The sequence below is a fragment of the Juglans regia genome, chromosome 12, assembly GCF_001411555.2.
Source record: "Juglans regia cultivar Chandler chromosome 12, Walnut 2.0, whole genome shotgun sequence".
Classification (NCBI taxonomy): Eukaryota; Viridiplantae; Streptophyta; class Magnoliopsida; order Fagales; family Juglandaceae; genus Juglans; species Juglans regia.
The window spans coordinates 2148825-2173520 of NC_049912.1; the positions used below are offsets into that span (position 1 = coordinate 2148825).

At 32.8% G+C, this 24696-nt stretch overlaps 2 protein-coding genes and 1 non-coding gene across 4 annotated transcripts; 1 reads left to right on the forward strand and 2 right to left on the reverse strand.

Moving 5' to 3' along the window:
• Positions 1 to 1750: 1750 nt before the first annotated feature.
• On the reverse strand, positions 1751 to 3363 carry LOC108997498 (calcium uniporter protein 2, mitochondrial-like). Its single transcript, XM_018973815.2, has 2 exons — positions 2748 to 3363; positions 1751 to 2298 (listed from the first exon to the last, which is right to left on the reverse strand). The coding sequence occupies exons 1-2, from the start codon at positions 3273 to 3275 to the stop codon at positions 1828 to 1830; spliced, it is 999 nt and encodes a 332-aa protein (XP_018829360.1). The 5' UTR covers positions 3276 to 3363; the 3' UTR covers positions 1751 to 1827.
• Positions 3364 to 9892: 6529 nt separating this feature from the next.
• LOC108997573 (UPF0496 protein At2g18630-like) lies at positions 9893 to 12229 on the reverse strand. 2 transcript variants are annotated; one of them, XM_018973912.2, is made up of 2 exons: positions 11720 to 12229; positions 9893 to 11336 (listed from the first exon to the last, which is right to left on the reverse strand). In XM_018973912.2, exon 2 carries the CDS (start codon positions 11316 to 11318, stop codon positions 10158 to 10160), a length of 1161 nt encoding a protein of 386 aa, XP_018829457.1. In that variant the 5' UTR covers positions 11319 to 11336; positions 11720 to 12229; the 3' UTR covers positions 9893 to 10157. The 2 variants fall into 2 exon arrangements, with proteins under 2 accessions (XP_018829457.1, XP_018829459.1); XM_018973914.2 differs by having other exon boundaries at positions 9893 to 11327; positions 11720 to 12219.
• A 6785-nt stretch (positions 12230 to 19014) lies between these two features.
• TRNAD-GUC lies at positions 19015 to 19086 on the forward strand. The gene has a single exon. It is a non-coding gene; the product is annotated as a tRNA-Asp (tRNA).
• The last annotated feature ends 5610 nt before the right edge of the window (positions 19087 to 24696 follow it).

Here is a 24696-nt window from a genome sequence, read left to right on the forward strand (position 1 = left end):
AAGATTGGATGCATTGGCATCAACATGCACAATAGCAAAGCATTGCAAATTTACCTCTCTTCTGGTATGTTCATTAGCATCACCAAAAATTCCATAAATCTTTATCTAACAGTTCTTCTGTAGCTCACTAAACTACAAGCAACCAATACTATTTCAATCACAACTTTAAACAACCCTTCTCATACTACATGATCTTTCAGCTACCTTCACACTTCTAAAAAATTAAGTCCAAGATCAAAGAAAAGGAAAAAAAAAAAAAATTGCATCAATATTGAAACCTCGTATGAATAACCAACCAAATTCAAAATTAAGAAATATTTATAATAGAAAAATCCAGAAGTGAAAATTTCACAATCACCCATAAATTTTAAGGAGGAAGTAGCGCACCTGTTTGAGAATATTATCAGCGATTCGGTAGTAGTACCGGAGAGAAATCCGATTATCGACATTAAGTTTATGAGCGCTGGCGGCGAAGTTAATTCCATCAGAAGATGGCCTCATTTTCTTCTTCTCTTTCCTTTACTTTCTACCCAAAAAACATTATTTAGGGATCAAGAATTTTAGACTCCCTCTAAGTCTTTAATATGAGTGCGAGAGTTTAAGGTCGTCAATTCCGGATAGGACTCGGAGAACAAAGAGACAGAGAGAGAGAGAGAGAGCGAGGACGAGATCAGCGAAACGAGAAAAAAATAGGTCATTTAGCAGAATAGAAAGGGAAGAAAGAAATTTGAAAATTTCGAAAAAGGAGAGAAATCGAAAAGGAATTGGGATTTCGGAAAAGTGGAAGGAAGCATAATAGAGAGGGAATAAAGTAATTTGCGTGCGAAATTATATTTTCGTAATAAAATAATATAATAGATGTTAAACAATAGTTCATCAACTTTGGCGATAAACTAGAAATCACTGTAGTTGAAAATTTAACATTTACGTAAATAGTGAAGCCAATACTGTGTATTTTAAGTGAAATTCATCAAATTTTAAATATTAAACTCATTTGATGAGTCTAATGCCAATGCTCTTACAAAGGTAATTAAGATTTGAGATACACATATAGATCTTTTGAGTTTTGCTTTTTGGAAACGTGGTCTGTCGAGACATCACTTATTGTAGGATATTAAAACAAAATTAAAATTTATTTTCTTAACTATTAAGTAAAAAATAATTAATAAATAAATAAATAATGAGCTATCACAAAACTCATTGAAACTGCAACTTGGGCGAGGGACTTGACATTTGGCTGCTTTTTCACTTTTGGTAGACGTCACGGCTGTTGTCTGACTGGTCCTTACTCCTTCCCGATGAAGCAACAAGATGCAAACTTGTACACATCAAACGTACGTTGGGTTATACTTTCATATAAAAAAGACATGTTGCGTTATAATTACGTCCGTTATAACTCGTCTCTCTGGGTTAGTTTTAAATGTTCATAACTGTTCGCGTGATGCTTCCAAAAAAGATATTGTTAAATTGCTTGTTAGTCCTTTCAAATGCAACTATTTGGGCCCAAATTGGAATGGAGTTGATACCTGCAATGTTTTTCTTCTTTTGAAGAATTGATACCCATCTTTTGCTATCAGCAAATCTACTGTTTTGTTTTTCTAGATTCTATCAAAATAAATTTATAAATTGACGTGATTTCATATGAGACGTTAGATTTATTTTATAATAAAAATTATTTTACAACCACGTCAATTTGTATAGTATTTATTTGTGACTAAAGAATTTTTCAAACCGGAATGATATTAATGGCTTGGTAATTTCAAATATTAACCTACAATTAAAACTCACAAAGATTATGTTCATTGAAAGCCGTAGCTATATGTTAAACTATCGATTGAACATTGGAGCAGTACTACTTGAAGAAGCTGCTTGTTGTGAAGAATATGAATTGAGATAACATGCTCTCCGGAGCTCATTGTACCTTGCAATGTCAAAACCATGAAACCCCATGAGACGCTTCTGCTTTACTTCAAACCTGCCCTGATAGAACCCTTGGAAAGAAGGCTCTTTGGAGGTCCTGAGGAAGAAGGCATAGCCAGCCATGCAGTGCATTGACGTTGCGTAGAAGCAAACTGGCTCCATCACATCCCATGACAGCTCCCAAAATGTTAGCCTCATGCACCCAGCTGTCTGGACCACCAACAATCCCAGCCCGCACCAGAGTTCCCGGCGCACCAAGGCATCCGCCTCTTTGTCGATGGCCACCTTCTGCTTCTCCATCTCCTCCAGCTCCTTTTGTTGCCTGTGACCCATGTTGGCTCCCAATAGAGGAACAAGGCTTTGGATGGCTTTTGTTATCTGCAATCAATTAAGGTTTTGAAAATACATTAACTGGAAACCTTGATGAGAAAATATGGAATTTTTTTATAGCTTTAATTTTGAGAATCAGATATATCCTCCTTCTTGGCCTCTTCTCCCGTTCCCAAAATTCATCTACTCTATGGTTGATTAATTACACAAAATTAAACTATCTCATTTTATCTTATCTCATATCATATAATTATTATAATTTTTTTAAATTTTTACATAAAATATAAAAAATAATTTAATTTTTTTAAATCTTAAAATAAAATAATATTAAAAAATAATATTATAATTATATAGAATTGAATTTTCAACAATAAATCACATCTTATCTAAATAATCAAACCAAGCATGAATTAAGTTACAGCTGCTAAATTCTCCCTTTTCCCTCGATTCCCGAAATGAAGAAATGGAAAATTGGAAAAGAAAGCAGAAATTTTTACCTGATCAGGCCTTAGGAAGACAGCGTTTCCCGAGACGATTACGGTTCCGGACTCATCGAGCATCTTGGCCAAGGCGAGACCTTGATCAGGATCGGAGCAGACTTCTGTGCAGACCCGAATGAAATCCGAATAAGGTATCCAGTTTTTATGGATTTTTCTCAGCCTCTCCTTCACCTTTTCCAGCTGCGCCACCCTCAGCAACTTCCTCCCATCTTCAACCGTCAGGCCTTCCGAAGTACTCTCCGCCAGAGGCATCAGGCCGTCAAGTCGGATCCGGTTCTGGGTAACGCCTATGGACTTCAGCTTCTCCCCGAGAGGAAGCAGTCGTAGCTCCGGCTGAAAGGACGCTCTCTTGTGAAGGAAACGCCGGATAATGCCGTTGTGACAGGGGTCGGGAGCGATGGAGGCTTCGTTAGGATCGGGTGGGACCCTCCGGACCACAGAGGACAAAGAAACACGGGAATTGGCGAGGGTTTGGGCGGACGCCTTGGTTATATTGAAGAGACGCCGAGCTTTCCTGAACGCCATTGATCATACAGAAGTGAGGGAGAGTTGAAGTGTCGTCTGGCATACAGGGGAAACTGCTACTGAGGCTTCTTATAGGTGTAACGGGTTTTGGAGAAATTTTGGAACGAATCGATATATATCGGTTCTTAAATTTAAAAATTGATACGGATCGTTTAATTATCAAAATTAAAATTTTCAGATTTTTTTTAATTTCAGTCCGATTTTTAATTTATTATTTACACATGTGATTATATATATTTAATATTATAATTTTTTTAATATTAAATTTTTTTATAAAAAATTTTTAATGCTAAACTTAATTGTGAGAATTTTGTATTTACTATTAATAATTACTAATTCTTTATTATTTAATTATAATAGTATAATATAAGTAGTGTTTAACTTATTAATGAGATTAATAAATTTAAATAATAAGATTAAAATAGTATAATTAGTGTCTAATTATACTAATATATTAATTTTATATTATAAAATTAATAGACTTGAATAATAAAATTAAAATTTCTTGTTATATTAATTGAAAATGTAACATATAATATATATAATAATAATATAAAAATTATGTATAATATAAAAAATAAAAAAATAAATATGTACCGGTCATGTTCGGTTTAAATTATCAGTTCTCAAATTTTGAAAACCAGTATCTCGTCAGTTTAGGACCGATTTTCATTTTTAGAAATCGGTATCGTATCAGACCGGTTATAAATTGGACCAGACTTACTAATTCAGTTCGGTCTAATCCGATTCAACCAATTTTTTCATTTTTTCTTAAACCCCTAATTCAGCCTAAAAAAGTTATTGCATTTTCTATTGCAAGAACGCCTAGAAGTTTTCTTTTTCCTCTACAGATTAAATTAAAACATAGTTTTCCTCAATTCAATTTGGAAGAATTCTTCCCACTAAATTAAAAAGTTGTAATGCGTTTTTTTGAAGGTGTGATAAATATATATATATATATATAAATCTCTTTTAATAAAAAGATATAAGATAAATAATATGTAATTTATATTTATAATTTTACGTATATAATGATACGGACTGATATATGAGCTATTGAAATTGTGAAAACTTTAAAATCTAAAATTTAAAATTCAAAAATATTAATAAAATGAAATGAATATTCCGTATATATAATATTATGCATAAAGTTATAAGAACATATAAAAAAATTTAATTTAATTTTTTTAAAAAAAGGTGATTATCATATAATCAAAAGACACTTGTCATTTTTATAAATAAATTAAAATAATTTTCTTTCAACTCAATTTTAAAAAAATATCCATTAAATTATGTTTTGTCGATTCTGTTAAGTATATGTTATATGTGTAACTTATAAGTAAAAATAATATTCATAGTATGATTTTAAATAACAATATAATTTATACACATTTTGAATATGTAAATCATTTGAATAAAAAATGAGACTCATAAAATAAATTAATGAATTTTTAATTTGCTTTGTGCTTTAAATTTCTATCTAATTTTACACAATCCAAATCGTATTAGCTATATATCTTCCACACGTTGACTTTTAATAAAATTTTTAATCAGAAATGCTAAATCTATCAAAAAAGTGTTTCGAAATAATTTTTTTTATTTTTTATTTAGTAATTGAAGAAATATTTTTAATAATATTATAATATTTTTTAAAATAATATTTATAATAATTAAAAAAATATATAAAAATAAAACAAAATACATTCTCGAGACACTTTTCGATGGATGTAATGTTATTCTTTTTAATATTATTTAAAAAAAATGTGTTAATCACGGTGTGGCGCGCGCGACATGAAATATCAAAATCAAAATAATAACGGAATACGTGGATGGATGAGGTTTATAGACCGGTCTCCGTCGTTACAGAACCTGACACGAATAATTTCATGTTCCTTTTGATTTTTCCCTTTCTTTTTTTTAAACGCGAAAACGTGTCGCCTCAGGTGCCTTTTCACTGTCCATCACTATTACGCGCATCTGAATTTTTTTATTTATTTATATATTAAATATATTGGATTGAAATGATAAAATATTATTAAAATATTAATTTTTAATATTATTATTATTTTAAAATTAAAAAAATTAAATTATTTATTTTATTTTATATCAAAATTTAAAAAAATTAAAATAATAAATTAAAATAAATTAAGATAAATTTTTTAACCAAACAAAGCCTAAAAGACAAAGTAGTTGCCGTTTCACGAGGTTTCCTCACCGTCCAAATAAATTTGATGGAAAAAAGATTCTACTCGTCATTTCATACTTTACATACTTTTCCTTTTTTTTTTTTTTTTTTATAACAAATATGTACTCTAGATTAACTCAATTAATGTAATAAAAATAAACAATAATAATTTTTTAAAAAAATATATAAAATATATAAGATGAGATGATGAATAGCATAAATTTTATTAAAAATATATTATGACTTTTAAATGTATCTATTAAATATGTTCATTTATATTTTTTTAATAGTTAAAGAAGTGACTATTAATAAATTTTTTTTAAAAAAATTAAGGATATTTTAAAAATATTTAAAAAAAAGATGAAAAAATTATTTATTTTGGTGTGCATATTTAGAATGCACATTTGATATGCCCTAGCCTTGTCAAAATTTTATTTCTTATATATTTATGTATCACTAATAAAAAATAAAATAAAATGAAGTTACCAAGATTTAAATACTAAAATTCGTAATAAAATAAAACAAAAATTAATCGCATTTTTAAAGGAAGTGTGCAATGGTTACATTTCATTTCGGAATTAAATATCTACAAATAGAATTACAATCTTTTTGTACTATGACATTCATGCTATCAACCTCTAGCATTTTACATCAAAACTCAAACTTCAGTTATAATATGGCTTAGTTTTTTGTTTTTGCTTTTAGATGCCTGAAATGATCAAATTTTCAATATTAAAATAAAATAGTGATGACAATATCAGGCAAATGTAGGTAATTTAAAAAATGATAGTATGCGTACTAAATATATCCACCAAATGTCCCCTTTCATATATTTTTATTTTATTTTTTTATTTTTAATTTTTTTTAATGGTTAAGGATGTCTAAAAAATGATTAAAGAAAAATAAAATAAAAATAAAAAAACTCATTTGTTCTAGTGAAATTCAGCACTTACAACTGAGCACAATGTGAATTATCTGGCACCCTTTTGGATCTATATTTGAGGATAATAATAGGTTTACTACCTACCACCCATTTAGTATTCTTTTTATTTTTTTATTTAATGATTAAAAAAGTGACTATTAGTGAAGTTGTATAATTTTTTTAATGATTAAAGATGTTAAAAAATACTTAAAATAAAATAATAAAATAAAAATAAAAATTTCAAATGCAATATAGAGTAGTAAAAATATAATAGAAGGATAATAAAACTATCATTATCCTATATTCTAACAAAACTAATTAATGTTACAATTATAGCTACGTTATTATAAGCCACAAATATTTCTCCTTTTAAAAAGTAGAGAAATGCTTTGGATTCCAAATTTGAGATCCAAAAAGTATATTGAATGATTTTTTTTTATTTACTTATGATTAAAAAAATATTTTTTAATGATGTTATGAATTTTTTATTTTTTTAAAATATTTATAATAATTAAAAAAATATAATAAAAAAATATACTATTCAAAATCTTATTCAGGCTACTTCCCCAATAGTCGTACACTGCTCTAAAAAGTAATGCAGCATCTCATTCTATCACGTTTCCTATACCAAGTCCAAAATATAAGCAATCCTTCAAAGTATAATTGGAGCACGTGGCATTTATTAATGGCAATGCTAGGGATTCCGCGTTACAATTTTTTTTTTAATTTTTTTTTTGTAATGATTAAGAAAATATTATTTAATAATATTATAAATTTTATTTTTTTTAAAATATTAAAAAATGTTAAAAAATGATGTTTTCACATCATTTTTTTTACACTTTTAAATATTTTTAAAAAAAGAATAAAATTCACAATATTATTAAACAATATTTTCTTAATTACTATAATATATATATATATATATATATATATATTGTAACAGGAAAAATGAACGGGATCCCACAGCGGGATCCCTATCATTTTCCTTTATTAATATTGAGTTGGCATTTATTTTTTATGGGACATTAAGCAAGCATCCAACCAACACTACCATCTTGGTGAGCTGGCATAAGTTGGCGTAGTAACCATCCTTATCGTGTCTGCAACCTGCATATTCAGTTTCCTATATCTTATGATCATCTCTCTCTTACTCATGTAACCGGACCTTTGAGTTTTATTAATAATGATTTTATATAGTTTTTTTATATGATCTTGATTTTGGGGTTTTGTTGTGTAGGGCAAACTCCTTCAAAATATGCGGGCTCAATATATGAAATATTTAATTAATAAAATATAAGTGTAGAGATAGTATTCGAACTCAGGTCATCAGGTCCAGGTCCTCTACCATTCCGAATCACTCATTGATCTAAAAATCTAAACTAATGGAAAGAGATAGATTTAATTATTTAATATTAAATCATTATGTAGTAACCCCGAGCTCTTTCCTGTAAAAGATAAAAAATATCATTATCTTTCTAGCTAGGTGGAAGATTTGAGGTTCCTGCCATTATTTGTACTCCGAGCACAGATTAGGAGCAGAAGACGGAAGTGGGATGACAAGAAGCAAGCAAGCTAGTGAATGCAAGTGATTCATAACCTGCCATCAGTTCTGTTGAGAGTTTGAAGAGATGTTATGAAAACAGATGGTATATATGTTCAGGTGTCCAAGCTCTAATTTCCCCTATATATAATTCTAGTCCAAGTACCTCAATCTTGCTTGGTCCTCAAACTCAATCCATTCCAACTTCTTTTAAACTTTTAATCGATCTGACTCGATCCATATAAAATTTGATGCATACCCTTTTAACCCAACACTAGCCCCTAATAATCCAACCAACCTGCCCTTCCTCATGGCCTAGCCCTACGTTTTCTTCCAACAACCCATACGCACACTCAAACAACATTACCCTTCCTCAAACTAACTCACACCAACTTGGGCAAATCCCTCCTCCCTACAGACCACTTCACCCACTTTGGGCAAAACATGAGCCTAAACCCAAGCCACAAACTCAAACTTTCCTTCCCTTTGCAGTAGGGGGCTAGCACCCCCCACCTGGCCCCCGGCCCCACCTCGACTGGGAGGCAATTTTCCACCATGTCCCTGGCCCCGCACAATCACCTAACCACCCGCCCCCACTGGATGAACAGGCGGGTTCTCCACTCCCACAATCTGGCCTCCACATTCCAAACCCTAAAGAGGCCAAAACACCCTAAAGCTTAATATCCAAGCCCCATAAATACATATCCAAATGCAAAGGAAGAATCATGGGTCTGCACCCTGACAAAGAGGATGAGAAGAACTCTTACTAGGCTGCTCGCCCCCAACAATTGGTTGTGTAACAAACAACCAGACCCAGCAAACATTCAGACCCTATAAGTGAGTTTAATGGGGACATAAATTCTTTATATTCATGACCAAAAAGGGTGTAGAAGAGGAAGATGAGGAAAAGAAGTTGAAGGCATAGGTGAAGAGGGAGCCATGAAAATCCACTACGAAAATGACTAGAGCTCTGAGCCGTGAAGAAACAGCCAAGGAATAAATGAAACAATTCCCCTTTCATGGGTCAGGGCCCTTAAACATCAATCATAAAATACAGTCATGCGATCACAACTAATTCGATCCAAAGTTATAGTATCCAACTAAGTTGATCCAACTCTCAATCTCTATTGGGAAGCCTCTTTAAGTCCCAATGTGTTCTTGTTTGCTCTGCTTTCTACTACCTTTACAGGATTGAAATGCTTTTTAACTGCCCCAGAATGGAAAACTCAGTGGTGTTCTTTAGCGTTATAGTCAAGCGAAGTTGGGGCAGAGGAGAAGAATTAGGAGAAATTGAAACAAGCCAACACTTAATATAAAAAACAGTTAAGATAATTATGAAATTAAAAAGGCTAGTAGGAGAAAACCAACCAAAGCTATCAGTGATTTGCATCACTTATAACCAAAAGTTTCCCATTCTCTATGATTCCTGAACCATGGACCTCTACTTTTGTCATTTAAAGACAAAGGCAACAGGGAAGGTAGAGAGCCAGTTGGTTTTCCCATAACCAGCCCACAGAGAATCCTGCTTGTTTGTGCGTTGGATGTGAGAAGAATGTTATTTGGAAGTTAATCTAAGGACCCCTTTGGTATTTGGCCGTTAATCAATGCTGGAAGAATGTTACAGATCCACATCGATAGAGTAGCCACCTCTCGGGCTCGTTTAATAGATATAGTTTTGAGTAATTTACTTTCTTCAGTTTTTGTATGGTGGTTCTAGTCACTTAAGATAATCTATTATGACAATCTGATTGCTTCTCCTTTACCCTGTTACCATTATAAATGCAATTCTTCCAAAGAAAATGATGAAGAGCACACATTAATCTTGCTCCTGTGTCAATCTCGCAGTTTCCCATAAAATGTTGAAGATTGTAACTCCAATTGTAGTTGAAGTGATCTGTCTATTTTTCTCCAAATAATAATACTATCTTTTTAATCTATCATCAATTCAAATTCATAGTACAACAGTTAGCTTTAAGATTGCATAATTATGTTTTATATATTTGTATTAGCAAGTAGGTAACACAGAAATTAGTCGTACACATAGACATCTTACAAAGCCACCTCCCTCCCCCCTTTCCCCAAAAGAAAAGAAGAAAAAAGGAAAAGAAAAGCCTGCTCAGCAAGAAAAATTCTCTCTTTAGATTCTTTGAGACAACGTCAATCAATCCAGGTGTAGCTCAGCAATTATTTAACTGCTGTATGAAATTAGTATAAACACTAACATGGGAAGCTTTATCAGAACAACATACCAGAGGGCTTTTCAGTTGTCGGATGTCTTATTATCCGCTGCAAAATCACTGTCCTCGCCCTCCTTATATCCCGGCTACACTTATCAGCATGCATGCTTAAATTATCAATGGTATCCATAAACACTTCCAGCTTCTTCTTGATCTCATCCATTGCCAGGTTCACTGCCTCCTCTTCTCTGAGAGCAAAATCAGCATTCTGCAACATTGACTCAATCTCAATTTCCAGTTTGTTGACCATTACCCGAATGGTATCCAAGTCCTTCATGGTAATGTATGTGCCAACCTGCATTGAGCTGATTACCTCCCTTTGTCCTTTCACTGCATTTTCATAGCGCTTCCAAAGAGCGTTGCACCATTTTCCCACTGAACCTATGGGAACAGCCAATGCACCTGCCAAAGCGGTTACAACAGGAGGAGCTGCAATGGCAGCTGCTACCACCGAGAGAACCAACACCGAAACAAAAGCAGCCACAAAAAGGACATTGGACACTCTCCTCCAAGTCTTTAGATTTTTCAATTTCTTATCTAGCTTTCTCTTCCTAAGCTGCAACTTTTCCAACATTGACACATGGTGCTGATAAACTGATTGAAACAGTGCAAAAAACTCGTCCGTAAATGGGTCCCCAGCAGCCTTAAATTTCCTTAGTTCTTGCAATGTCTTTGCATACCTCACCCCATCAACCCCATCTTCTACTTCTTCAAAATGCTTAACAGCAACTTGAATTATCAACTGTTTATCACGTGTGCGCTTCAGGCAGTTCTCAAGGGCAGCACAGAAGTCCAATGTCTTGAGACTGTTCTCAAAAAAATCTTCCACCAATGAGAACAATTCTTGATTGTTCCATATATCTCTTTTACACTCTAGAATGACTTTGACAACTTCCTGGTTCATTTCAAGCAGACTATTGGTGACCTCTCTGAGTGAGTCAAAAGATAAGGACCGAACCTCAACCCCCGAAGCAAGCGAGCTGATGACCCGGCCGGTTCGTTCTTGGAGGGTGGCATCAAAGGACTGCAAATCTGGATCAAGCATACACGCCGCCTCATAGGAGCTCAGATCGGGCGTGAATTGGGTATTGTTTTGTATTTGGAGGGATTGGGCTGGTGGGACATCAACACCAGTATTTTTGCTAAATTTTCCTCCCATCACATGCAGCTTTTACAGCTAATAACGAGAAAAACGTCAGGAGAGCCAAAACTGTGCTTTCTATACAAATAATCACTTTATTGTAAACCGAAAAAAAGCAAATTCAGTTTTTTTTTTTCACTTCAATTAGATTGAAGCAATTTCAACTCTACGAAAAGCACAGTAATCCAGCTAACCAGATCACACTATCCAAAGAAATAATACACTAAAGTTTAACTAAATTCAGCAAAATCAGGTGTCGATTGCGCTTGGGGAAGAAGAAAATAGCTAAATTCTAACCCTTTGGATAAGAATTTGAGAACCCAAAAGCTTACTCTTAAGATAGCGACACAAGCTAGACCCAAACGAAAACAAATGCAAGGCTCCAAGATCAAAATGCCAAATTTCCGGGCAAATCTTACCTGCTTTCTGTTTATGGAGTGTTGGGTACCCGAACTTCAGCTGAAATCACAATAATTAGACGGGTTCTCTCACTTCTATCCTCCACCCCAGTAATAATTTTAAAAACTAAGATCTCTGTGAAGTAGTACACGATCTTCAAGAAATAATATTTATGAAATGAACAAACAATTACAGAAAGACGCCCGTAAATTAAAGAAATGGTTTGAAACAGGACAAAACCATCAAGAAAGAACAGGTTTTTATAAGCAATAACGACGAGGGTTATGCAGGCAAGAAAAACGGAAGAGCACAGAGGCGGCTTGTAGAGAGGGTTTTTCAGCACAGGGGAAAGGACGAGGAAAGAGAGGGTAGACAAATGTCGCCAACGGTGTATTCTCTACATAGTTTCAAGAAACTCCAGCGGTGCTACAATCGAGATATTCCGCTTCTGACTCGCAAATCAAGCCAAGCTACTCGAACTTGAGTAGTTATTGGAAAAAAAGAATACCGTTTTAGAAATTTCGAAGAAGTTTGTAAGTTTCAGAAATTTTAAGATTTCACGTTAAAAAAAATAAATCCGAATTAAGTATTTATAATTCCATATAAATGTTTAGAGAATATTATTATATATATTCAATAAATAGTGCAATACAAAACGCAAATTATAAAGTAGTCAACGAAAGTGGTCACTGCGGATACCTCGAAAACTGGTTTGACACAATGTGTTCGCCTGCATTCGATTCCCTTGCACTTTTGCGGCAAAGTCCTTAAAAGAATGGAGGAATGGATTTGAATATTGAAGTGACTTGAGTTGAGTTGAGTTGAGATGATAAAATATTATTATTTATTATTATTATTATTTTGAGATTTGAAAAAGTTGAATTATTTATTATATTTTATATTAAAATTTGAAAAAGTTATAATGATGAATTGAAATGAGTTGAGATGAACTCAACGAAGCCTAAATGTCACATTTTGAGTTTGGATGTGGTTATAGATATATATATATACTAGCAGTGTATGTACGTGCGATGCACGTTTGCCCTGTATTAGGTTATTCTAAAATATAAACATCTAGTGTAGAATAAGAGAATTTAATGATAAGGTCTATGAAGATAACATAATTAATTGTTTAAGTAAACTATAATTGTGTAAAGTCTCTGATAATAGATTTAGACAGACTATATGTTTAAGCAAGTCAAGAAAGTGAATATTACATAATTGTTTTTTTGGTTACTGAAAGTAGAGTCTAAAACGACTAAATATTACATAATTGTTTCTTTTGGTACTAAAAGTAAAGTCTGAAACAACTAAATATTACATAATGGATTCAAAGTGGTGTGTTCTCCTCATTCACAGCATTGTTCTTCTCATTCGCAGCATTTATGGAGAGAACGTTGAAGTTTTTGTGACGTTGTTTTTGGAGTTGATCTAAATCTGCACCCAATTGTATGATCCATTTTTTTGTTGAACATAATTTTGCAATATTTTGGATATACGGTAAATGTTCCTGTATGGTGAATAAATTTAATGTAAAATATATTTTTAATAACTTCCTATTTGAATATCTAAAATTAAATGTTTTTAAAATATAAATTGGAATTTGAATAAGTTAGTTACCTCTCCTATATGTTCCATTAGTTCGATTGCTGTGCAACCTAGAGCTTCTTCTGCGATTTTACCGAACATGACAGCTCCTAGTCGTCCATTACCATCGTCAACGTCGATGTAAGCTCGACAGCTATATAAACAAACTATATTTTTTAGTCTGAATGATTAAGCAATAATTTAAATATAATATAAAATTGATTAAAGGAACATTTACGACGTAAAATATGAATATAAGATGTATACCGTGGTTGTGCATTACTCATGTATTTGCAATGATAACATTGAAATTTTTCATTTTGTTCATATCCAGTCCCCTTTTTACATCCAATGCAGGACATGTAGAAGAATATTTGATGGAGATCAACCACACAAATAGTTGCTTTAATCCAAAATTTTGCTTTCTGCATTAATTTTGCAACAGATATATATTTTTAGTGGTTGTAAATAATATGTAGTCTTAAGATAAGGTTAGAAATGTACCGTCATTGGCTGTAATGATTTAAGAAAACCAGCAATATCATCAAGCTTAATTATGTCTTTCATGTCAACATTTGATGCCGATGCTGATGCTGATGCCGTTGTGTGATGTAGATTTTTTTCGACGATTTCTTCAAGCAGTGCATGGTTTAGCATTGTCCTAAATATTTTTAAAATAATTTAAAATGAATGAGAGAAATCATGGAGGAAAAGATATAGTAGGTACAAATTGTATATATATATAATAAAGTAAGAAAAAATTACCATTGACATAATGGAGTTGCAGCAGGGATGACAGGATTTAAGGTAAATACACTTGTTGGTTGAGACGAAAGAGAGAGACCTATATTATAAAGAAAAGATATTTGTTAGTAGATAATAACATTCTATTTTTAATAAATGTTGATATTATAAGTTATATAATATACCATTGTATGAACCAACTTTTATACGTGTTGCGAGTAGAGTTGGCTTAGCTTCAATAATATCAGAGATTGTTCGGCATTCACCATCCACAAATCGACTCCACATAGTCAACCATATGGGCATTAGGCTGTAAATTTTAGGAGAAAATATTTAAAAGTGTAGCATGATGAAATAATATTGAAAATAAGTTAATTAAAGAATTTATTAATATCACATATATAGTTGAGAAATCTTTTTTACCTCTGGTCGATAACATATATTTCTTGAATTTTTGTTGGCCCATGTATTGAGGTAATTTCTCTAGGAGGTTTCATGTATATTGCGATCGCCAGAATAGCTGTCCAATTATGTTAAAAAAAAAATTTGTGAAAACTGAATAAGAGTATCAAGATGTACGTTAAATATATCGATGTGATATTTACCTATTTCAGTTCCAGTGTCTTTGTACTCATGCAGATTGGTGAATGAGATAATATCATATTCTGGTGGTTGTAATTCCACTTCATCATCTGGAATGTTTTCGATGATTGTTCTTGAATTTAAGATCTACTGGTATTCACGCGCTTCAATTCTATGCCTGGGATCTAAAGGCTTAACATAAGCATTACTGATGTAGTAAGACCGGAAGATGTGCAACATGTCATTACGTAGGTCTATATCTTTGCCGAAAATTGTTGCTTGTAGTCGGTTGCCCTGCATAATATTGTATAAATGAATAGTTATTTCTATTCTATTGATTGTAAAATAATATTTATTAAATATATATAAGATTTAATCTGAGAATATAGTTAGAATGAATCTATGTTGTAAGGGGAAAACATATTTATTTTGGATATATCATGTGAAGGAATATAATATAAATATTAAGTATATTTTTGCAAGAATGATAATGATATCAATGTGTTACCTCAGGGTCTATCAATGTCAGATTTTGATATTTTGTCGGTGAATGTTGTGCAGTACGTTTGGGAGATTTGTCTGACACAATCATCTTGATGCTCCAATTTCTTGTACTTGGAGTAATGTCTTTGATTGATGTATAGATAGTCCGCATGTTGAAGCCTACTTATAAATGAAGAGAAAAAAAATATTAGTTTAAACAATTGAATTTAAATAAGACAATTTCAATAATAGAAAAACAGGAAGTTCTGAAAATTACATAATGGAAAAACAAATTGTATTTAATTGAGAGGTATATATTGAAATTTGATTACTTACAGAAGTTTATGATGGATATGCCAGTGTTAGTAATTCTTTATAAACAATATTATTTGTTTCAGCTTCTTCACAATCTTGAGTTGATACTGGTCTTATAAGAACTTTTACTGAAGCAGAAGTCTTGGCTCTTGATAGTGCTACATAGAGTTGGTCATGACAAAATACAGGTTGAGGCAAGTATACACCAACAAAATCTAATGTCTGTCCTTGTGCTTTATTTATTGTCATTGCAAAACTTAATCTGATAGGAAATTGTGTTCTTTTGAATGGAAAACCACTATTGTCAATTATAATTTTTTAATCATACCTCTTCTGCTATTATTTTACTACTAAACAATTTGTTTTCCTTTTACTATTTATATTTGAATTAAAAACTTCAGAATTTATTCTTATTGCAAAATATGAAATTAAATTAATTCAATCAATCAATATAATTATATAATTTAATTAAAAATAATTTTAATTTTATAAATTCATTCAATTTCAAAAAAAAATTTAAAAAATTGCTATAAAATTGCTCATAAAATTCTACTGACAAATTTAGTTCTATATGTAAATACTTACATTAATATTTACAGTTTTACCCATATAATTATACATAATCAATTAGTAAAATATTGAAATTTTAAAAAATCCAAAATTTAATTAAATAATTTGATAAAATAGAGTACACATTCAATAAAAATAATATTGTGCACAAACTTGTATTTCTCAAAGAACAAAATGAAATAAAAATTTTATGAATATTAATAATAAAGTTTGTAAATAATAGAGATGTACTTTCCGATTAAATAATTATTAGATTTCAAAAAATGAAAGTTTAGTAGTGGTATTAATGAAAGTTTTTATATATATAAACTTGAGACAAGAAATTCTACCGACAAATTTAGTTCTATACTTTTGATATTTTTATAAGCAGCTAGTTGTTGAGATATTTTGTTTCCAATTTCAATTTCATGGAACTTTATTTTACTGTTTAGAACTGTTTATTACTGTAATTGTTTATTATTGTTCATGAGTAATGTTCAGTACTGTTTATTATTGTATCACATACTGTAGCATTGTTAGTTACTATTTATACTGGTTAGTAGTATTTATTATAAAAAAATATTCACAACCTTCTAACATTCTACATTCCATATTATTTTTAATTTTTATTATTTTTTTATCAAATATTTATTATATGAATAATAAATAGAAAATTTGAAATAATTTAAAAAGAATAAACTCAAAATTATAATTTGAAACAGTTCAAAGTTCATACAGAATAAATATTGAATAAATGATATTAAATAAATGACTTAAAAAATTCTAAAATCAGAGAAGCAAAATAAATTAATTCAGTTATTAATTTACAGTATGAAATTAAAAAGTTAAAGGATCCATACTTTTGATAATTTTATGAGTGGCTAGTTGTTGGGATATATTGTTTCCACTTTCAACTTCACGGAGCTCAACCTATGTAAAAAATTCAACAATGTAATATTCAAGTAAGAACAAAAGTAAAGTTGTAAAGAAAAAAAAAATTACTATTATTTAACACCTATAAATAGGACAAATTAAAGAAAAATCTCAAATTCGTAAACTCTCTCTCTCTCTCCTAGGCGATTCGGGAGCACCGCTCCTTCTCCTCCAGCGCTGCCCGCCGCCGCCGAGCCCCGGCCATCGTCACCGCCAACACCGGCCTGTTCCCCTCACGCCGACGAGCATCCCTGGCACTACTACTCTTCCCCACGCGCAGCCATCGATGTCCTCCGTGGAAGGAGAACCGAAATGGGTTTCTCGGATTTTTGTGAGATTCCGCCGCCGTACGCGGCCGCCGAAGGTCACGACCACCACCGAGGAGTCCTCCTCAAGGCGGCGACCATCCCAGCCACCTTCGAAGTCGGCCACGCGCAGATCTCCGTCTCCCCCACGGAAACCGAACGGAAATAGGTGAAACCCATTTGTTTCACGTTACGCCGCCGTACGTGGCCACCGAAGCTCACGACCACCACCGACGAGTCCCCTTCAAGGCGCCGACCATCGCACCCACCTTCGGAATCCCCCACGCGCAGCCTCCGTGTCCCTCACCGAAACCCACACGGAGAAAGAAGAAAAAAATATGCGAGAAACAGAAAAAAAAAAAGAAAAAAGAAAAACAAAATGGAGAAGTTAGAGGTGAGATTAGAAGAGAAAATCGTACCAACGGGGGGAAGAAATTTGAAGAGCACGGGAAATTTTTTTCTTCCTTAGTTGAGTTTCAGAATTGTTCTGTAAATTTGGTGTTCTGTAAATTTGAGATGAAATGTGTAGATCAGATCTCTTATATGTAAAGATGAGATATTTATTTTACATTTATCTGTATGTAACGAATAGATATTTTGAGGGTGGAAATCGGAACTGGAAATCGGAACTGAACGAAGAAGAAGAACAAGATTAAAATTGGAACTGAGAAAAAGCAACTGAGAAAAAGCAACGAGAAAAAAAAAGGCTGCTACTATTCACTACTGTTCATGTATATACACGCTTTTAAGTTATTAGGGTGATATCCTATTCTGGGTTTGAAAAAAAATTATTATTATTATTTTTTATATAAATTCTATATTTTATTTTTTTTAAATCATTATGGGACAGTTATATAAATTATAATTTTAAATATCTTTTCTCTAATTTTTATCTCCATAGTTTCGTTTGGATGTTAAACTTGTGATAAGTCAATCCAGTCGTTAACAAGTTTCTACGAATTTGAACCGATTATCAATAATAATTGCTACATAATATCAATAATAACTTTAATTATTCATCTAAATTATAAAATACCATACATTTCATTTTTCCTCTCATTAATGTTATTTATTTTTCGTCATTCCTCTTTCGCTATGGATTTTCAATTACCACTAATCGCCTTTCCTATTTTATTCTCTTGATGCGTTTGAATCAAGCTATGACTTAGATCTCGTTTGGTTATATAGATAAATTAAAATTAAAAATTTATGAATAGTAATAAATTAATTTATTAATAATAGTAAAATAATTTAAGTTAAAATCTTTATATAGTTTTGACAAAGAAGGAAAAAATTAAAAAAAATTATAAAATTAAAATAGAATTATGATTTGCCTAGGCTATGATTTCAATTGTCTTATGAAAACATCTATATAAATCCTTTTTGTAAAGGTGACCCCATAGTTAAGTTGCTTGTAACAAAAAAAAAAAATGTTACAGGCACAAAAAGATTATATAAAAATAAACTCATAAACATGCGTGACTTTATGTGATCTATTAGATATACTTTATGATAAAAATAACTTTATAATTTAATGTATCATATCAAATTACGTCATTTTTTGTAACTAAAATATTTCTCATAATAAAATACCAAACTCTAATCTAATTGTACTCTCAAAAAAAAAAAAATGCCACTAATCTCAATTCTAAATTTCATTCTTGATTTTTCACTCTCACCTAAAAACCTTCCAACCTAGTGACATCCTATCTTCCCTCAAACCAATATTCAATGCTGATGGGACAAAAATAATTTCTATTTCCCGCCGGAGACAAAAAAAAGTATTAATTATTTTTATGACCTACAATTTCAACAAAGTCGTTGTAGTATAGTGGTAAGTATTCCCGCCTGTCACGCGGGTGACCCGGGTTCGATCCCCGGCAACGGCGCTTTTTTATTTTGACAATCTCTTTTTAGCTTAAAGATGCTTCAATATACGGCTATCGATCTGGATGCAACGTCTATATCGGAGATTCCTTTTCAAATCGTAATAAAAGCTTCTCAAAACTATATATGCAGAGTAGGAGATCGAGATCGATCAAGTAAAGGAAAGGAGTGTGAAAGAAATCATTGTGGGTCACTTTTGAAGATCGGCTTGGCTGACATTCCCGAGCGCAAAGAAACTGAGACTCAAGGGATCAGATTGCAAGGAGATGGTGGACAAGATCAGTAGAATGATGAAGTTCAGGTCAAGAATATCTTGAAAAAACTGCCTGATTGTGAGCCGGGATCTCACTATATATCTTCCTATTGCCGATAAGATGTACAATACACAAAGAATATAATCAGCTTTCAAGAACATTTGAATATGCTTTAAATATTTGAATACAGCCCATACAGATCACTATATATCTTGCAGATAGTAAGTTCCAAGAGCATGCAATATCTTGTGAGCAACTTTTTCATTCAATGCATGCAGAACGTACTCTCGCTTACCAGAATGATCATGATAGAGGGTACCACCATGTTTTCCAAAATAATGCATTCAAAATGCACATTACATGGGAAGAATTGTCAGAATAAGCCTATAGTGCAGAAACATCAGAGCATAATGCCTCAAGGAATGTGCACGTTTAGCAGCTTCATTGTTCCTTAACGAGCTAGCTAGGCTTTCTAGATGTAAATTCTCACTTGTCCATTTTAGTATGTTTGCATTGCTATATAAGTTATAACCGACCCCACTTGTGTAGGAGATGGTTCAAATTGAACAAACACTGGATGAGGTGTGTTTCTCATCAAAGCCAAGAAAGGATCATCCTTCAGGATTTCCTTCAATCCCAATTCTCGAGAAAAGTCCCCAAAATCTTGGAAATTTAAAAGGATTGCAGTAATATATATCTATTCTCATGAATTAGGACTTGGACAATGCCAAAGCCTCCCTTGCTGCAGAATCTGAAACTGGATCCACAGATTTTGAATCATATATAACCATATACTTCTACAAAAGAAGACCAACCAAGGGAGCAGCAAAAGAAGAGAATATCCTTCAGAAACACAATCAAACGCATAAATCAGGTCCGTCCCTGCTGTTACTGCTATTACTGCTTCTTCCATCTTTCATTTGTATTTCCCTTAGCCTAGATTACATCACAAGGTGTAGACTGTTAACATATACAGGATCTAACCAAGAAAAAAAAAAAAACTTCAGATATCAAAGAATCTTACATTCAGATTTGAAGAAAAAAAAAACTCCACCTTTTCCATGAAGAACAACTATGTTCTTTGTTGGCTGACCTAGGCTGCAGTTTTCTTCATTTTCTTTGAGACCAAACACGGGAAACTTCTGTAGAGAGGAGATTTGAGAGACACGGTTGAAGGATCGTGAGGACAGAGAGAGAAAGACCTCTAGTTTTCGACGAAAAATAGATTACAAAAGAGAGAGGTGTGAGAGAGTGAGTTTGAGGAGAGAGAGAGAGAGAGAGAGAGAGAGAGAGAGAGAGAGAGAGAGAGAGAGAGAGAGAGAGAGAGAGAGAGCAGAAAGTGAGTGGGGGTTTATGAGAAGTCAAGAGAGAGAGAGAGAGAGAGAGCAGAAAGTGAGTGGGGGTTTATGAGAAGTCAAGAGAGAGAGAGCGAGAGAGAGGCGTTGTGGCTAGGTCTCACGGCATCGATGGTTTGAGGGGTTGCGTCTGGCGACGCTGCTATTGTGGGTGGCTACGTTAGTGGCTGGAGGAGACACATGACGTCGCTAGCGGCTACCGAGAGTGAGAGAGAGTAGGTCTGAGTGTGTGAGGGTTAGAGAAGCAGATGGAGGTTGAGGGTTAGCGAGAATCGGCGAAAAATAGAGAGAGCTGAGAGAAAGTAGGTCTGAAGGGGGAGAATATACAGAGGATTGAGTGAGTACTCTCGACCCCGATCAGTTCGTAGAATTTTTAAGTACTCTCGACCCCGATCAGTTCGTAGAATTTTTAAATTCATTTCTTTCTAATTCTCAACCTTGGCTACAAAGCTCTTGAAGCAGCCTAGTGCTTCAAAACGATGGGAGATCAAATAGACATAACTGAAACGTGAGTAATCGTCTATAAATGTGAGAAAATAAGAGGCTCCATGGCGTGGCTTCACATTCATACGTCCACAAATGGACTAACTCTAAAGGATAAAATTCTCCAGGAGCCTTTCCAAAAGGCTTCCTATAGGCCTTACCAGCTAAACAAGGCTCACATACAGGTAGGCTTACATTAGCGGGAGACCCCAATAGACATTTTCTAGCTAGTCTAGTCATTCTATCTTTTCCTATGTGGCCTAGTCTAGTATGTCATTTCAATGAATTAGAAACATCATCATCATCATTTGAAGCCGTAAAAGAAAATGATGAATTATCTAAATCCAATATAAAAAAACCATTCGAAAGAAAATCATGTCCATAGAAAACCCTATCCAAATAAAAGTCTAGTTAAAGGCCATCAAAGTGAAAAGTAAAACCAAGTTCCACCATAGAAATAACTAAAAATATATTACATTGAACACCATGTGAATATAGCACATTATGAAGAAGTAACAAGCGCCCTAGACGCATCATCTTGAGTTGGTAGGCGCTAACTCCCAGCACTTCCTCCCTAGTTCTGTTACCAAATATAACGTATTTTCAATCAATTGGTAATCTTTATAATCTATGAACTTAACTCAATCTTGAGATACATGTTTAGTTGAATTTGTGTGTACAATCCATTTAGGGATTGAGTGAGCAACAAAAATATGTGCACAAACATAAGTACTGAGAGAGTTATATTTAGTGGATATATTCTTTGCCTCAGTGCACTCATGAGCAAAGTGTCCCACTTTTTCACAGTTATAGCACTTCAATTTGGACTTGTCCTTGCCAGCATACTTGCCTCTGTAGCCCTGTACTACTTTTTCATCCCTTGGCCCAAGACTATTTGCCACTCCAGCTAGGAGTGGGCTCCAACTCCGACAAAGTCGAAATGGGGGCTCCTGCTGGAGGCAGAGGTCAAAATGTCTTTTGATTGTGACTGGAGTCAGAGTTCAACTCTGATCGGAGTTCGAAGCTCCAATCAGGAGACGTTTGGATTCGAAGATGACTTGAGATGACTTGAGATGACTTGAGATGGATTGTGAATAGTAATGAGATGAGTTGTGAATAGTAGTGAGATTTGTGAGTTAAAGTTGTTGAATAGTAATGAATAGTAGTGAGATGAGTTGAAATGAATTGAGATGAGCTGAGATGACTTGCGAATCCAAACGTCTCCTCAGAGTTGGAGTTGGCTTTGCCCTACTCAGATTGGGCCTGGGCCAACGACCTAATCTAAAATTAACCTCTGTTTAAAATTCTTTAAAAAAAGATAAAATAATGTAAAAAGATAATTAAAAAATCTAAAATATTGTAAAAAATAAATTAAAAAGCTAAAATTTAAATACAATGATTAAATCACGTACAATACAAAAATAGATGATTTAATGTGTGCAAAGTGCAAACGATAAATTTAAATTCTCAACTAAAAATTCGCAATAAAGTTAAATTTACAACATCAAAATTATGGGTGTAAAAATTAACCAGAAAACCAGATTGGACCGGCCTGAAACGTTTGGGACCAGTTCTCTTAGTTCCAAAACCGGCCGATACCGGTCTGATTCTGGTTCTATGCTTTTTAGGACCGGATCGAATCGAACCGATTCACTATATCATATATTTTAAATTAATTTTTTTAATATTATATATAATATTTATTTATAATAATATAAATTATAATTATATATAAGATAATACTATTATAATTTATAACATAAGATTTTAATATTGACATGGAAATTTATTTGATCATACGCTTTAAACATAAAGTATATATATATATATATATATATATAAATAACATTTTATAGCTTAATAAATTCTCAACATATTCATTTTGATAAATACATAATACATTAGTAATATTAATATACATTAGTATATTAATTACATTTCGCTTTAATTAATTAATATACATTACTATACTAATGTATATTAGTATATTAATTACACTTTATGCCCTAATATTAATACTATTAAAACTGAAAAATCAAATCGGAATCGGTAAAACTGAAGGCACCGGTTTAGGAGGGTAACCGGTGCGTACTTGGTTTTCGGAAATGCAAAATTGATGCATACCGGTTAGGTCCTAAATGTTGTCCAAAACTGGACCGAACCGAACCGGTTACACCCTTAACAAAAATATAAATAATAATTAGGATTTGATTTAAATAGCCTAGTCCCGCATTAGTCCTAATAGTCCATACATTTGAGTCGATGACTCGATAGTGATCATTGATTTCCCACATGAAGTTTTACTAATTAGATGCACTATCTTTTCTGTAGTCATTTAACTATAAATGTCTAAACCACCAGTCAAGTGATACATGATATAAATAGAACACATTTACATTATGAACTCATCTTCACCTCTAACTCTGACGAGTTTTGCATAATGGTATTGAGTTTCTCACCAATAAAGGGATCACGGGGTTCTCCATCCAACGGTGCTTCCATCTCAGTCATCCACAATTAGTCTAGGATTTACAGTTAGGTTTACAAAGTCATATAAATTATAAATTAAATAATGAAAACATTAAAATTATGTAAATAATTATTTAAAATCATAAAGTTACCCGATTGAAGCCTATAGCTCTCAATATCAAAGGTATCTACTCCAATGGGCGTTGAATTTAACTAATTTTGTGTGCAAATGAGGAACTCAATGGTGGTCGGAGACAATGAACTCCGATAAATATCCAAGACATGGACCTCCAGTGCTAAACGCCGACTCAGAGGCAATCGTAGTGATAGGAATGGTTAGTACATCCTTGGCTATTGGGGAAAGTATTGGAAACTTGCCAGAATTCACCTTCCATCAAGTTAATATCTGGAATGTATCACTAGGTACCTCGAACTCTTTGATAAAGTAATGCTTAACCTCAGACTTAGACTGCATAATATTCTTCGATATACGGTTTTGATGAAACCGTCGTACCATTAAAATATCTGAACTATGTGCATGTGTGTCATCCCAGGAAAATGTCGAGCTGGTCGGGCGTGAGGATCTACCACCTTATGTTGCAGACTGACCATTGTTGTTTTAATGATTATATAAATCATCAATATCACATTTAAGCAATGTAATAAACTAATTAGCGTCCTCATCACCGAGGATGTCCCAAATTGAAAATTCTACAATCACCAACTTATATAGGGGTCAAGGATCGCAGTCATAAATAATAATCTATTTATCTTATTCACATCTCCCAATATTTATTATAGTTGTATTTAATCTTCACAGCCATTGCATTTAACAAACCCACACTGTTAACACAACTCCGTTGCAAGTGGTCATAAAGCCCCAAGAGCTCCTCGAAGTACATGTTCATGGTGGGATATTTTTTCCTAGATACCGGATAGTTATTTCATAAACTAACTTCAAAAATTAAACAAAATTCCTGATATTGACCCAATAAACTGTGTCCGGCGCACCGAGCCCCCTTCTCCCCCCAATTGACTCTAGCAAAGCATA